This window comes from Amphibalanus amphitrite, unplaced genomic scaffold (assembly GCF_019059575.1).
Source record: "Amphibalanus amphitrite isolate SeventyFive unplaced genomic scaffold, NRLGWU_Aamphi_draft 001652F_arrow, whole genome shotgun sequence".
In the NCBI taxonomy this organism is placed as follows: Eukaryota; Metazoa; Arthropoda; class Thecostraca; order Balanomorpha; family Balanidae; genus Amphibalanus; species Amphibalanus amphitrite.
The window spans coordinates 86,946-102,638 of NW_024883145.1; the positions used below are offsets into that span (position 1 = coordinate 86,946).

A 15,693-nucleotide genomic window follows, 5' to 3' on the forward strand; every position below is an offset into this window, starting at 1 on the left:
CTGAGCCGGCGCGGCGGCGCCGCCGCACCCGCAGTTGACGCAGCGACAGGCGACGCAGAGCCAGCAAAAAAGTCGTTGTTCGCTGTAGTTATTGGTTTTAAGTCTTCTACTGGAGTCTCACTGCGGCAGCACGCCTTGTGAAACATTGCTGGCATCCAGGTTGGTGATTACGTTCCGATATCTGGGACATACTCTCTGCTGATGGCAGTATAGACCTAGACGCGTTGTCTCGGTTTACCATCGCCTGGGCCCTGGTTGCGTGCTTTTTGTCGCCATTTTACCGCTCTACGGCGTCGGTCGCCACCGGCCGTTCATGCATACTCGTCGAGTTCCATTTTGCCCCCATATTCGGTGTATGACGTGCGAGGCACGCTGCTCTGACCCAGGCCCGGGCCTGGGTAGGGCCGCGTCCCCCCTTCTTTGTTTCGCTCCCCTCCCCTACCCAGTGTTGTCGCAGAGCGTCATCCCGCCCCGGGAGTATGGGTCGTATGGGCGTCGTGGCTCAAGTGTAGAGCGCTCGCTTCTCACCCGGGCGACCCGGGTTCGATTCCCGGTACAGGATCGCTTGCGTATTTCGCTTGGATGGGGTGAGGGTGTGTATTACGTTATTACCGTGAGGGGCGAGAAACGTTTTTCCTTTCTCTCTTTCTGCCCATACCAACGGCAGTTGTTCCCGGCCAATTACCGGCGGACATTATACCCGCCATGGCCCCCGCGACGTGTTCTTTATTTAAGCCTGCAGATGATTTTCCTGCTGTCACCGGAGGTGGGTGGACTCACGGGGGCTGGTGGACGTTGTGCCCACCGAACTGGCTGACGTTGTACCCGCCGGGCTTGCGGATGTGGTACCCGCTGGGGGCTGGTGGACGTTGTACCCACAGAACTAGCGGACGTTGTGCCCGCCGGGCTTGCGGATGTTGTACCCGCTGGGGGCTGGTGGACGTTGTACCCACAGAACTGGCGGACGCTGTACCCGCGGGGCTTGCGGATGTTGTACCCGCTGGGGGCTGGTGGACGTTGTAACCACAGAACTGGCGGCCGTGGTACCCGCCGGGCTTGCGGATGTTGTACCTGCAGTCGCCTCTGTGGCTTATTGGTGGCCGGCATCCAAGAGTTTGGCACCGACTCTCATTATGGCAGTTACCGGGTTTAGCCGTACGTTCCCGGACTAGTAACGGGTACGGCACTGCTCCGTTCCGTCCACATGCCGTTGGTTACGTCCCTCCTTGCCTTTTCTTCATTTTCGTTTCAGCATGCTGCTGTTGGGGGGCGATAGCTTTGCTTTCTGGGCGGCCCGGCGTTGCACGCTGGATGCGTCGATATCTCGCCGCAAACTTGCGTGTTTTGTAAGACTTTATTGTCTTATGGTGGTGGCTGTACCCGATCCGGTAAGTTCCCGGAATGGCGGAGATATCTCCTGCCGTGATATATTTCCTGAATGGCGGAGGTTGCTCCTAACCTGGTATATTCCCGGAATGACGGAGGGTGTGCCAGCAGTGTTATATTTCCGGACCGGCGGAGGTGGCCCCCGCCGTGGTATTTTTCCATGATGGCGGAGGATGTTCCCGCTCTGGTCTATTCCCGGCATGGCGGAGGCTGTTCCCTCCACGGTATATTTCCAAGATGGCGGAGGCTGTTCCCGCCCTGGTGTATTCCCGGAATGGCAGAGCTTGTTCCCGCCCTGGTATATTCCCGGAATGGCGGAGGCTGTTCCCGCCGTGGTGTATTCCCAGACTGGCGGAGGCTGTTCCCGCCCTGGTATATTCCCGGTATGGCGGAGGCTGTCCCCGCCGTGGTTTCTTCCCGGAATGGCGGAGGCTGTTCCCGCCCCGATATATTCCCGGAATGGCGGAAGTTGTTCCCGCCCTGGTATATTCCCGGATTGGAGGAGGCTGTTCCCGCCGCGGTATATTCCCGGAATGGCGGAGGCTGTGCCAGCCGTGGTATATTCCCGGATAGGCGGAGGCTGTTCCCGCCGCGGTATATTCCCGGCTTGGCGGAGGCTGTGCCAGCCGTGGTATATTTCCGGACTGGCGGAGGTGGCCCCCCCGCCGTGGTATTTTCCCGGAATGGCGGAGAATGTTCCCGCTCTGGTCTATTCCCGGAATGGTGGAGGCTGTTCCCACCCTGGTATATTCCCGGTATGGCGGAGGCTGTTCCCGCCCTGATATCTTCCGGAATGGCGGGGTTTGATCTCGCCTTCGAGTTTCCGGGGCGGGTTGCGTATGTTCGGATCCCGCTAACCGTGCGTGTTCACTCTTTATTTCTTCATTCGTATACATGCAGCTGAACAGATTCATTCCAATGGAGTCTACCGTCCTGATGAGATAATCGACATTTACGGCGGAGCAGCGGTGAGCTCTTCTCTCCCGGTTGGCAGCGATAAGCCCATACAGTGCGGATGATATTGTATTGTATTGTATTGCATCGTATTTACATTTCAGAGCGATCCACATACAACGTGCGTGGCGATTACTGCTCAGAATCCATATCCGCGGTTGCTTATCTAAGCATTCAGAACATTTGCACATTCACTCACGGCGGGAGGCAGCTGCGACAGGTGAGGTGGCAGGCTGTTCAGCAGCGCTGCAGCGCGATAGCCGAACCGCCGCTTGCCCGTTTCCAGCCGCGGACGGGGAAGATGGAGGAGGTGAGCTTGCCTGGATTGTTTCTCGCGGGGATAGCGCTATTAGCGACGAACAGGATTGCTAGTTGCTCGGGTTCTCGGCGCTGTAGGACCTTGTACCTATGTGAGGACAAGGGTGTGGAAATCGGACATACCGCGCGGGGACAACCACCCGAGCTTTGTTCGCAAGTTGGAGACATTGTCAACTTTACTGCGACCGAAAATAATTCTAGCGGCGAGTTACGAATTCCGGACACATATTCACTAATAGGTGTTGCCGGTCGAGCTCGGTCAGCTTCTCTCACACCACGATCGGCTTTTTGCGTGAAGGCTTCCTAAATCCTAACAGCTTTTACCGGCGGGGCTGCGGTCAGCTCATAAGTATCACGCCGTGGGTGGTCGGTCCGGCCCCTATCGTTGGTACGATATAACACTGTTACTGGCTGCCGCTTCCGCCGTGCGCGTTACTGTCTTTGGTGTGGCCCGTGAGCATGATCCAGCTCAGCTGGTCGGCGGTCCGCGAAGGAGTATATGTACTTTGGGCATCTCCTCTTAGCCGGCTATTGACGCTGAGGACTGACTGCGATACAGATACAATGTCACACCGTGTGGTTCGATGGGTGCGTTTGGTTTTGCTTTTGCCCTGTTCGCTTCAAACAGGGCTGATGTTTCCAATTGCCTTTACATCTATTCCAAACGACCACCCTGCATCTGTCCACCTCACATGATAATGTGCTTTTATTCATTCTGCTTTTGGCATAGTATGTCGGTTTACGATGCTCCCACGAGTTCCTAGTGTCGTACCGCCCTCACTGCATTTCTCAAAGTATTTCCTTCGCTAGTGCCCCTGGCGGCGATGATGGCACCGCGGGAAATACCTATCGCTGTGTATCATGCAGTTGTCTTCACTGACGTTTATGTGTACCTTTGTTTCATGGCACATCGGGCATGCCGAGAAACCCTCTACCGGTCTGCGTCGACGGCGGGCTCAGGCCGGCCCCGCCGCGCTTGGTCACAATTCACGGACGGGGCTGGTTGCGGGGTACTGCTGCACGGAGCGGGGCGCAGCTTCGGCAATTGCCTCAGCCGCCTCCCACTACGGATACGGTGCCTACCCAAACGGTGCTCAGCGCGCGGGTAAACAGCCGGCGTCACCTGGTCCACGAGGAGGTCGGCGGGTGCTGCTGGATGGCGGACATTGCGATGCAGCGACAAGCGCTACCTCATCGTGTCATGCTACCGCTGCCGTTGCCGCCCCCTACGGAGCAGCTGCCGCTGCCGGAGATGCACACTGTGCCTACGCTGGCCCCGCTACCTACCTCCTCTCTGATCGCCACACCACCTCTTTGACTTCCATACCGCGACACGACACCGTCGTTCTTTCCAGCCGATTCCTCTTTCTGTGGGCGACTCGGTTGCCATCCAATAATTTGGATGGCACGGTTTCATCTTCGTTGAGCGTCGTAGGCAATACTAACAGCTCGCCCTCTGCGGTCGCTTACCGACATCCTCATCTAAATCGCCCGCTTTTTATGTGACACTTGACCAATCAGTTCTGTTTTGAGCTCCTTGTTTCTTATTAATTGGTTTATTCCGCGATGATGGTAGAGGATTTCTGTCTCGCTCTCAGAATGTTTGTAACGCTCGGAGCGTACCCTGGTGCCCAGTACAGGCCTGCCATGACATGCCTTGGAGTCGCGTTACACGATTGTGATCGTCTCTTCCGGCTCCCGCTAGGTGATACTCCGGCATCCCAACTCCGGCATCACTCCGGCTGGCCCGACTCCGGCATCAAACTGTCTCACTGCTCCACCTGGCGCGCGGCTCATATACGACATCCTATCACGGTCTGCGGGCCCCGACACGGCGGGATGGCACGGTCCCGGCCGCGGGTGCTCAGTCATTACTCTCAGACGTCTTAGGATCGTTGTGTCTTCCGGCCGGGGGTTCTCGTGGTATGACGCGAGCAACCTGCGAGCTTTGCTGTCGCACAATTCATCCAGACGTTCGATACCGCATCACGGGTCGCGGGCCCCGCCGCGGTGCGTCGGAATTGGTCCCGGCCGCGCGCGCTTGGTGTCGCCAGCTTTTACTCTCAGCGTGTCTTACGCGGAGCTCACCACGGCGGAGCCGGTGTATCCGCTGGCCGTGGGCTCTCCTGGCAGGAGATGTACGGATCTGCAATACTTGCTCTTACACAATCAATCCAAAAGTTCGATGCCTCATCACGGGTGGCGAGCCCCGACACGGCGGGACAGAATATGGTCCCGGCCGCGGGCGCTCGGTGTCGCCGTCATTGGCGCTGGTCTTCATCTGCCTTGCGGCGGTACCTCCGCCGGTGTGGGTCCCTGCTGCAGCTCGGCTCAAGTTCGCACTGACGTCGCCCAGCCCGGACTGCGAACCCCGGCCGCCTGCGCGGCGACAGGTGGGCCGGGGGGTGGTTGGGTTGTTCCACCTCTCCAAAAAACGGACAAAATACAGCCCCGTTACACACTATGACAATGTTTTTTGCAAGCGCGAGGGCGGCGACGGATAAATGGCAATTTATGCGCCAACGGCGTATAAAGACTTTTATCGGTCGTCGCCAACTTAAGCGCTTGTCAACCTGCGGCGGCTGAGCCGGCGCGGCGGCGCCGCCGCACCCGCAGTTGACGCAGCGACAGGCGACGCAGAGCCAGCAAAAAAGTCGTTGTTCGCCCGCCGCCACCCCAACGCCTCCTGTGCCTTGTTCGTTTATCTTGCTTTAGGCGGTGCTAATGCTGTGTGCTCTCTGTACTGGGCTGTTCCACCTCTCCAAAAAACGGACAAAATACAGCCCCGTTACACACTATGACAATGTTTTTTGCAAGCGCGAGGGCGGCGACGGATAAACGGTTTTCACGGCTCTGATTTTCAAAGAACGCCCATCAAGATGGCTATCTCAACTCAATTCTAACGTTAAGGTGGGACAGTCCCTTTAAAGGGGGGTGTTCAACCCCCCCCCCTCCCAGCAGGGCGTGGAAATCTAGGACCCCCAGCGGGGCGCAGCTCAAAGTTACCATAACAATGGTTGAGTCGTGTCGTGTTGGGTTGAGTCGTGCAGTGTCTCCGCTGACAATATATGATGTATTGTAGTGAAGTACCCTGTTGTTTTCGAGTTTAAGGTTGTTGTCTATGCATGCCCGCTCGCTAGTGCTAAGCCGTCTGGCCGTCTGCGCTCATCGTGAGCTCGTACACAGTGAGTCACGTTTCTCAGTTTGTTTCAGGTGAGTTCTTCCCATCGCCCTTCCGTTTTCTCAAATGGCAAACCGACAAACAAAAACACCGCATTTCGCCATCATCGTCTTATTATTATTTGATATCACAGTTACACCAACACATGCACTACCCAATTTCATGACATGGATCAGAATAGACACAAAAACAATAATTTCATGTCACACGTGTAGGTAAACCCTGAAAAATGCCCACCCATTTAACAATACCCTCCAAACAATGCGTTTATCATGTGTCATATCAGCTCTGATGCCAATCCAATGTCAGAACGCCGCACTGTGTGCAGCTGTTCTGGCATGGACCATAGTCATTTAGGTGGTATCCACGAGTGATCAAAGCCCAATTGCTCTGCATTGATATCTAGCACTTGAAGTAGTCGTACTTGCACGAGATGTACTTGGGCTTTGTGTGGCGGGCCTTCGGCAGGAATTTCTTCAAAAACTTGTAGAAGCGCGCGCCAAGAGGCAGTCCGTGCCGGCGATACTTCTTGCCGTAAGCGTCGATGACATAGCCGAGGAACTTGTTGCGGTACTGCACGCTGGGCAGAGGCAGCTCCATCGAGTACAGGTGGATGCACAGCTCTACGAGGGCCGACTGCACGTGCACCTCGGTCACAGTGGTCTGCGCCGCATAGCGTTTGATGCTATCCAGAACACTGCTGATGTCGAATGACTCCACGCCGATGTTCGCTGGCAGTCCGCTGTAGTACCTGTACAGATAATCGTAACAGTTGTCGCTGGTGATGGTCACGCCGTTGGCACGGAGGATCAGGATGGTGTGCACGATAATGGTCTGAACGTTGTCGATCGACACGAAGACGAAGCGTTTCTGGAGGATCACAACCAGTTGGTGGACACTCCTCACTGGCAGATAGATGTCGGGAAGGATGTAGATGTCACGCTGGATGTTGACCTTGTGCTGCTCGACGGGTGGCTGCCACCAGATCTGCGGGGGTGACGGCACCTTGTACTTGTGCAACAGGAACTGAACGAACTCCAGGCTCAGGATGCTAGTGACCTTGTTGGTTCGCAGGAAGTAGCGTATCGAGCTGTAGACAATCTGGCGAACATAACCCACCGTGTTCTGCCCCTTCAGACGATCCATAAGACCGAGAGAGATGTATGCGATGATGTTGATATCGCGCAAAACCTTGAGCTGAATCTGGATACCAGCACTGATGAGCTGACTCCTTATCTGCACCAGAATGTTCTTATTCAGGACGAAAATATCAAGCGGATAACGCTTCGTTAGTGAGGTCAGCAGAGCCTGATATTGGCTCACCACCGATACTCCCTTCTGGGGCTTCGGGAGGAGCTTGGAGTTGTGGATGAACCGGATGATCGTGCGTCTGGCCTCCACGCTGATGCGAACGTTAGCGAAAACAGACAAGATCTGCTGGGTGACGTAGTCGTCAATAGGCACCTGCTGCTCGATCACCACTACCTTCTTGATGATAACTTCAAGACGCAGGTACAGGAACTCAAGGAACCCATCTCCGAACGGCTGAGTCGGGATCGACGTCAGGGTCGAGAGGTACTCGCGAACGGAGTACACGAACACACTGTGGATCGTCTCCTGCGGGATGACATAGCCCAGGGAGCGGGTCACCACGTAGAACTGCTGGAGCGCACCACGTATCTGAGTCTCCGTCAGTTGCAGGTTTAATTCGGTCAGCTGCGAGAAGACGAACGTCAAGTCGGTCGGGAGAGAGTAGGCGGGCAGACCCTGGAACAGTGTACTGAAGGCGTTCGCAGCCTGGACTCCAGTTCCCTTGATCAGTCCAGCGCGAATCATAATGCGCAGCGTCGACAGCTGCAGCGAGGGCTGCTTCAGCAGGTTGAAGCGCTGGATCAGCGCGCTGGCAACCTGGCTCAGCTGGATAGCTGACAGGATAACGTTCTGGTACTCGAACTGGTCATAGCCCGGAACGTCAGCGGGAACAATGTTCTTGAACTTGAGGTCGTTCTGGATGACGGGCTTCTCACCGCGTCCGGTCTTCAGACGAATGATAATGTTCCTGCTGTTGCCCTGTGGCCCGACGATGCGTTTGATGATGCTAGCTTTGCCCTTCCTGTAGATGCTGGTCCAGGGCTGCGGCACCAGGATGTTGTCGATGACAACAGTAGACTGGAAAATGTTTATACGGAAGTGTGGTGAGCCACGAGGGATCGACGTCACCACCGTGCGGAGGAAAAAGGTCGTCATAGACTCGACAGAGTAGGAGCTGGTGGACTGGAAGTAGGCCTGCAGGTAGTAGTGGAAGGTATTGTAAGTAACGATCGTGTTCACCGGCTGGATGCCCTGCGAAATCAGACTGATGAGGAAGGTGGGGTAAGCCTCCTTGATAATCTCTACTGAGATGGAGGGATAGTAGGTGACCAAGGAGGCGACGTACTTCTGGATGTAGTACTCCTGGATGACGTACAGCTCAGCGTCCAGTCTGGGCACGGTGATCAGTGCCAGAAGGTCCCTGGGACTAGCCTTGCCGCCAGGACTGTGGAAACAGGGACGCGTATGTTAACGTAATCGAGCTAACACCACGGTATCGTTTCACCATGCACAGACGTCTAAAAGTAAATGAGGCACGGTTGACCAAGTGCGTTCGGCGCATGAAACCTACTGTTGTGACGCTTGGATTGTTTACTACTTGCATATGGGCCTCTTAATTGGGGCTTATATCAACCCATGCTACGGCGGTAAAGTTAATTACGTTGACAATTAGATGCCCCGTTTCCCCTGCGGGACCCTATTCAAGGATGGCTTAATTGTTCGTTGTCAATAGAAGAAACTTTGAAAAGGAGGGTTTAATTATAATGTTTTCTGTTTACGACACTTTTGCCAGGAAGAGTTTATAGGTTCTTACTATTCCTGCTGAAATACGTGATAAAGACTGTTACACCTCTTGCTGCTCGTGCAAGACGACGAACAGCCAGACAGGACAAGACGAGTAACGTGTGCCTACTGCCTACCCGTTGCGAGGACTAGTGGGCTCTTCTAGTTACATCGTCGTGCGACCTTTATGACTTATCTCTTGCTTCAAACAAACAACTCCACTCACGCGTTGGTAAGCTGCAGCACGTCGAGGATGATGCGCACGGACGAAGCTGAGAGTCCCGGGAAGATCTTGATGATCTCCCTGATGACCTCCTGCACGACGATCTCGTAGTACGGACCACGGAAGGCAATGGTGTTGAAAGTGCTCAGGAGGCGATGACGGTTTAGCTTGAACTCCTGTGGAGATAATAGAGAAAATGCATGTGACTTGTCATTCACTACGTTTCCATGACACGTCTAAATCGATTTAGCGAAATTTCACGTGCGTTTTTCTCGGAAACTATTTACCTTATGCAAAAAATGAGCGTAGGTATATATGGTTTTAGCTAGCACCTAATCCTATATTTACATTTTTAAATTATGCCTAATTGCTATGATGGAGCAAATCCATTTTTCAAAATCGGCTTAGCTTGTGTCATGGAAACGTAGCCATTGATAGCATGTTCATGAAATATAACCGAAGGTTTGTTGTCAATAGTTAAAACACTATTCTTTAGAATTGTGTTTTTCTATTGAAAAACAAATCTGAGTTCCCTGACAATTTGGCAAAAGCTGCCTGAGATCATATTCGATGTGTCTTGTGTTCCTTGCAGTTTAGAAATAGATGGTGTCTAGCGCGTTTAGAACAGCTTTATTTTTAATTATTGGATTTTTTCGTCAAGTATTTCGGTACAGTTTGCGTTTCAACTATCCTAAGTTTCATACGACATAAGAAACACTTATTGAATAACTTATGCATCACGCGTAAACTACCAACAGATATAGATATAATGCAGATACCTTCTTGCGTTGAGGCTTGTGCTTCTAATGATTCCAGCTCCAAGCGCAATAACACAAGTATTCCGGAATGCTTACCTCGATAGCTAGTCTAAACCTGTTGTCGAACCGGGCCCTCTTGATGTTGTAGCGCAGCAGCAATGCGCGACGTACAGCAATGAGCTCTTCGTAGTCGAGGATCGTGGGCAGGTCGTGATCGATGAAGTCCAGGCTGGTCAGCAGCTGTGTCAACATGCTGTAGCTCGACTGGAACAGACAAAGGACATGATTAGATGGTGTGAGAGCGTAGGCTCGGTTTCCTAAGCACAAAGCCTGTGCGCTCCTGTGTGCCAGTTTGTACGGGATTCGGGTGTAAATATTTCTTGCTGCCACTTGTGGTGCGATGGACATACTATCTCAGCATTTGAAACTATAGCTCTGCACTGAAGAAAAAACTGATGCAAACAAGAGCTTCGATGAATATCAAATAATGTGAAGGAGCACGTAACATAACCCGCCTTGTAACCACCTTGTAACATAACACATAGCATAGCATAGTGCCTCACCTGGTAGGCCGTGGACTTGAGGTACTTCTGCAGTCCGAGCTTCAGTATCACGTTCAGCTGGTCAAAGTTGACGGTGACTTCGCGCTGATGCAGGATTACCGCGTAGGAGGCCACCAGTGAGCACATATCAAACTTGCGGTCCCCAGAGATGACCAGCGGCGTCGCCTTGTAGAGGTAATCGCCGAACTTGCCGCATTGCGAGACGCTGGGGAGGACCGCGTCGGTCAGCGAGCTGAAAGACTCGGAGAAGATCTGCAGCAGAGTGGAACGCTTGGATGGCACCTGGCCCTGGTAGTTGTTGTTCAGGTTGAACCGGAAGATTGCATTGATTACGTCGTCAGTGAGGACCGGGTGGTTCTTGATGCCCAGCTGCTGGATGTAGACGCGCAGCTGCGAGATCTCCTGGACGGTGAGGTCGGCGGCGATGATGTTGCGGTTGCAGCCGCAGCCAAAGCGGCTGATCGGGTACTTGTCGCCGGCGGCGGAGACCGCCAGCAGCACGGCGAGGGATAGCGAGAGCCGCAGCATGGCGTCAACACTGCTGGCTTCGAGACCGGGCTGGCAGGGACTGCGACTGACCGCTGGCCGGGGGCCCTTTTATGGCGATAGGGGGGCGTCAGTGGGCGTCAGCGCCCTGACGGACCCTGACGTCTGTCCGAGCTGAGTTGGCAGAACTCGCTGTATGTCACAGTTCATGGCGGGGTCAAACGGTGCTCCCAAAAGGATGCTGGTGGCTAGAAATCCGGTGTGCAGGGTCATGACTAGAGATCAGATTTTTATGTGATCACATAAAGCACATTTTCACGTAAAATCAACTCTCCGAATGGAAATAACATAAAATGCACATTTGAACAAAAACTCACATATTTTAGACATGGTGGAAAATCTCGCGACGTCGCCGGCTCGCCCTTGTCGTCATACCAGGCCGCCAGTCACCAGCGTCAGCATTAACCCTCGCCCTGGCAGGGGGGTCGATGCGTCCCCCCTTAAGGTTTTTCGAAGATAGCGTGCGCGCCGCCAAATTTGGCATAGCCTATGGGGCAACCTTTTTACATATGACCTGAAAATTTCAGGTCCGGTTGACCTTGGGTCAGGTCACCAGGTCAGAAACCGGTACAAGGTCACGGTCAAATTTCAATTTTCTTTTTGCACCTGTCCAACTCACAGTTTTGGACTGATTTCCTTCGAACTTTCAGGATGTGCTAATTTCACCGAGTTGTATAACATTTAGTTCGGGTTTTTGAGGTCACTGACCTGAGGTCAGTTAGAGGTCATTACGTCGTAATGTTAAGCCTATGGGAAAATACTAAATTCGGAAAATACTGGAGATATCCGCTTCGTTCTATCATTTTTGTGCCTTGAAACCACAGTACTTAACAGCAGGTCACTTGGTGCTTCTTTGTTTGATCTGCTTATCCATGGGTCAGGTCAAATGAGGTCAACTGAGGTCAAATGACGTTGTTGCCAATAACTTGGCACATAATGACGCTAGAGCTTAAAAAATGGTGTCATTGTGTTCCTGGTGATCAGCCGAATCGAATGATATGCGATATGGTGCAATTTGGTTAACTTGAATTTAATTAATTCATTAAAGTTTACTTAACAATTAAGAAAAACTTTAAGTACATTTAATCAAGCTAAAAAGTATATCATTCGACGCGCCTTGGCATGCTGAGTTCACTGGTGCATTTCTGTTTGCTCTATCTTAATTAGATCAAAAGTTATAAGCGAAAAACTTTTGACCTGTTTTTAGCGAAATTTTTACATTTATACCCCCAAAGGCCAAAACCCCCCTAAATATTGACCTAGAGCAACCAAATTTGCACAGGGGCGAGAACTCCAGGGGGTCCACCTACCTACCAAATTTGGTGTTTCTAAGTGTCATAGGAGCCAATCGCGAGGGGGGGGGGGGGTAGCATCGGCCCCCCTGCCAGGCCGTGCTATGAAAAATGCCCTGCCAGGGCGAGGGTTAACCCGCGCCCCGTAGGGGGGGGGGGGGCGAAACGCCCCTGTCTTTTTCCGTAGATATTTCCCAAGCGACTGCCGATATCGTCACCGAAGTTTCAGGACCCCTCCGGGCATCAATTTTACACATTGTGACTAAAAAAATTCCAGAGGCTATGATAGGTTGGCCGCAAATGACGTCAGAATGACGTCTTGTTCTGCCATTTTCAACCCCAAAAAGATTTCGCGGGATGAGCTCTCGCTTTGAGGATACAAAAAAAAATTGTTCAGACATAGAATGTGTAGAATGGACTGGGCTACAAAACTGCTTTATGAGTTTTTTCTTCAAATTTTGGGATTTTGAACCCCCAAAATAAAAAGCATTTTTTTATATAATAGCCGAAAACATATATGTTTGATGGCTGTGATGAGCATTGTTAGTATTATAGTTTTAGTGATGATGAACTAGCCTTTGCTCATACTTAATCGAAAAATGACGAAAAAAAAACAAAATAAATATAAAAGACTGATATTTCGCCCTTGTAGCTTCTTCAGAGTGAACATTTAAAACATTCATATTTGAAGCAGAGATGGCGAACGTGCGGATAACATTCTTTGCACCACCGATCACAAGTTGTTGCTAATATAAATAACAATAATCCAATTTTAACACTTTACCCTAAGTACTAATCCTAAATGCATCTAAGTCAATGATACCTAAAATAAAAAGGCATGATTTACGATCACGATCTTCTCCCCAGACTGGCAGCATATAGGTATACAGAAATAAAATGACGCATGTTGGCCTAAATAAGAACACACACGATCCCTGCACAATTACACATTTGACACCGGTACCGAAATTTTATTTTAGGTATCATTGACTTAGATGCATTTAGGATTATAGTCTGTTCCATATAAAGCTTGCAGTCGGAGTTTCTTCGGCAGATCGCTTCTCCGCTCAAGAATTTGCGTCTTAAAGGGACCCTCCCACCCTCAAAAAAGTTAATGAATTGGCATGAAAGTGATGTCGCTCGGTTCAAAAAGAGCAAAAACGAATATCTACCAAATTTCATCGAAAAATATTCACCGGTTTTCAAGATATTAGACTTTTACTTTTGTTTACTTTTTGGGATCTCCGCTGTTCCTAGCGACTTTATTTGAAAGTGCGGCATTTGTTGCGCGCAAAGCAGCATATACCACCGCGTGCTACAAAACGTTTTAGTCAAACATTTAACGGACGCTCGAAAGCCTGATGACGTCATCAGATTCCCGTAATGGTTAAGAGATAGGGACCACGCTGGTCCCACCCTGCAAGTAAAGGGAAGAAATTTCTTGAACACCATAAAGCTGCGGGGGTTGCGACCAGGATAAATGGTGGTTTCTGAGCCTGGCCGCAAACATGGCTATCTCAACTCAAAACTGATGTTAAGGTGGGAGGGTCTCTTTAAAATGTAAGAGCTGTACATACAGAAATCACGCACTGCTTTCAGCAGGGCACTCCGGCTGCAAGCTTGAAACGGAACAGAGTATAGTACTTAGGGTAAAGTGTTAAAATTGGATTATTGCTATTTAAATTAGCAACAACTTGTGATCGGTGGTGCAAAGAATGTTATCCGCACGTTCGCCATCTCTGCTTCAAATATGAATGTTTTAAATGCTCACTCTGAAGAAGCCACAAGGGCGAATATCAGTCTCTTTATATATATTTTGTTTTTTTTTTCGTCATTTTTCGATTAAGTATGAGCAAAGGCTATTTCATCATCACTAAAACTATAATAGCCGAAAACCCTAAAAAAAATCGGATTTGTAAAACCTGAAATGTATATGATTGTCCCTACCGTCTTCTATTTCGTACATACCAATTTTGAGATCTATACCTCTTTTTTTGGCCAAGTCATAGCGAAAAAAAAACTGTTCAGAACTGATGACGTCAATTTTTCAAACACAATTTTTTTAGCAATTCTAGACCACGTAGCACAAAACAAAGACCACCATTAGACTCCCCGTGACGAACTGCATCGAATCAATACCCATTTTATGCAAAATATCAAGTTTGAAATTTGACCTAATTTGACCCGACCTTGACCTAACCTTCACCAGAATATAGCCTAAACTGGTCTTAAAGGTTGCGTGACCCACATAATCGCGTTTGTCATGTAAAATGGACCATAAAACACGTATCACGCTACACTTTCATATTGTGACCCTCAGTGACCTAGCCTATGTGACCTGACCTGGTTTTAGTGACCTCAGATAGCAAAATATGTGTTTGACGTACAATTCCCCATCGATGATTTTCAATGGAATTCCTTCTTATTTGATTTTTCAACACATTTCTTGAAATGCCTGTAAACGGTGAAAATTCGACCTTTGACCTGACCTGTAGCGTCATTGGTTAGGTCCAGGTCGATGAAATTAGGTCACAAGGTAGTTCTCCCTAATCAGTAATCATTTTATGACCAGCATGACACCTCTAAGTGTAAACGCTGTCTCTGGGGCTGTGGTGAGCGAGGGCTATGCGATGGAGAGCCGGACTGATGCTGGTTGAGTAACTGACTTGCAGAGCCACACATCCAAATAAGTAGGCATGGGGACATATTTTCACATTTGAAGCTTGAAAAACAATCCATCAGGAAAAAAGGCCGGTCAGGCTAAAGCTTCACTCAGTCAGACCTCCCGCGGTGGTCTCTGTGTTAGGAATGTTTTATAAGCCTGTATTAGAATCGTGGTCGTAGTTGGTCGTAGGTACTACGACAAACTACTACCCCGCCGCCACGCCGCCTCGAACTCGAGAAGTCGGCTCGGATTGCGATCACGGCGGCTGGGAGCGGACTGGACCCGTGGTGGTTTGCAGGCGGTGTCGACAATGCAGCTAAGTTGAGCTGGCTGGAGTCTGGGAGAGGACTGAGAAGCCATTGGTTGACCTGAGGTCTTAAAATCGGGCATCAATCGCCGCGTCTCGTAACGGCGCGCACGCTCGTTTTTTTCCGCGACGCTCTAGCTCGATCAGGGGCGAAACGGCGAGGGGGGTCGTATCCCCCCCCTCTGCCGGCGCGTAACGTGCCGGCGCGTGCCGGTGCGTGTGTAGAAAATCAATAGGTCCGGCGGTGGTCAAGGTGTGCTTCAATTAACATATTTTGATGATTTGGTAACATATTTTGCCATAATTTCGAACATAAAAATGGCATATTTTTGGCGAAAAAAATCACATAAATATCCGATTTCTAGTTATGACGCTAGCGCCCTTCTTACCACAGCAGCTAGCATTGGATGTTATGTTATCGTTCAACTGGGCAACTGGCGCTGGGGGCGAGGGGGGGGGGGGTGCTAGCCCAGTCAGGTCGGGGTCATGACGTCTCATCATGGCGAGCTGTAACTCCACTTCTGACCAACAGAGGTCTCTGCCGGTAGCCCCTTCCCCGGGGGGGGGGGGGGTCGTGGCACGGGGTACCGGTGGGCGGTGTAGGCGGTCACCTGACAGTTCTGATG

The 15,693-nt window shown here is 51.1% G+C and overlaps 1 protein-coding gene across 1 annotated transcript; it reads right to left on the reverse strand.

The window, feature by feature from the left end:
- Positions 1-5,934: 5,934 nt before the first annotated feature.
- LOC122374394 lies at positions 5,935-10,831 on the reverse strand. Its single transcript, XM_043353117.1, has 4 exons — positions 10,258-10,831; positions 9,791-9,958; positions 8,940-9,112; positions 5,935-8,375 (listed from the first exon to the last, which is right to left on the reverse strand). Exons 1-4 carry the CDS (start codon positions 10,783-10,785, stop codon positions 6,242-6,244), a joined length of 3,003 nt encoding a protein of 1,000 aa, XP_043209052.1. The 5' UTR covers positions 10,786-10,831; the 3' UTR covers positions 5,935-6,241.
- Positions 10,832-15,693: the final 4,862 nt, after the last annotated feature.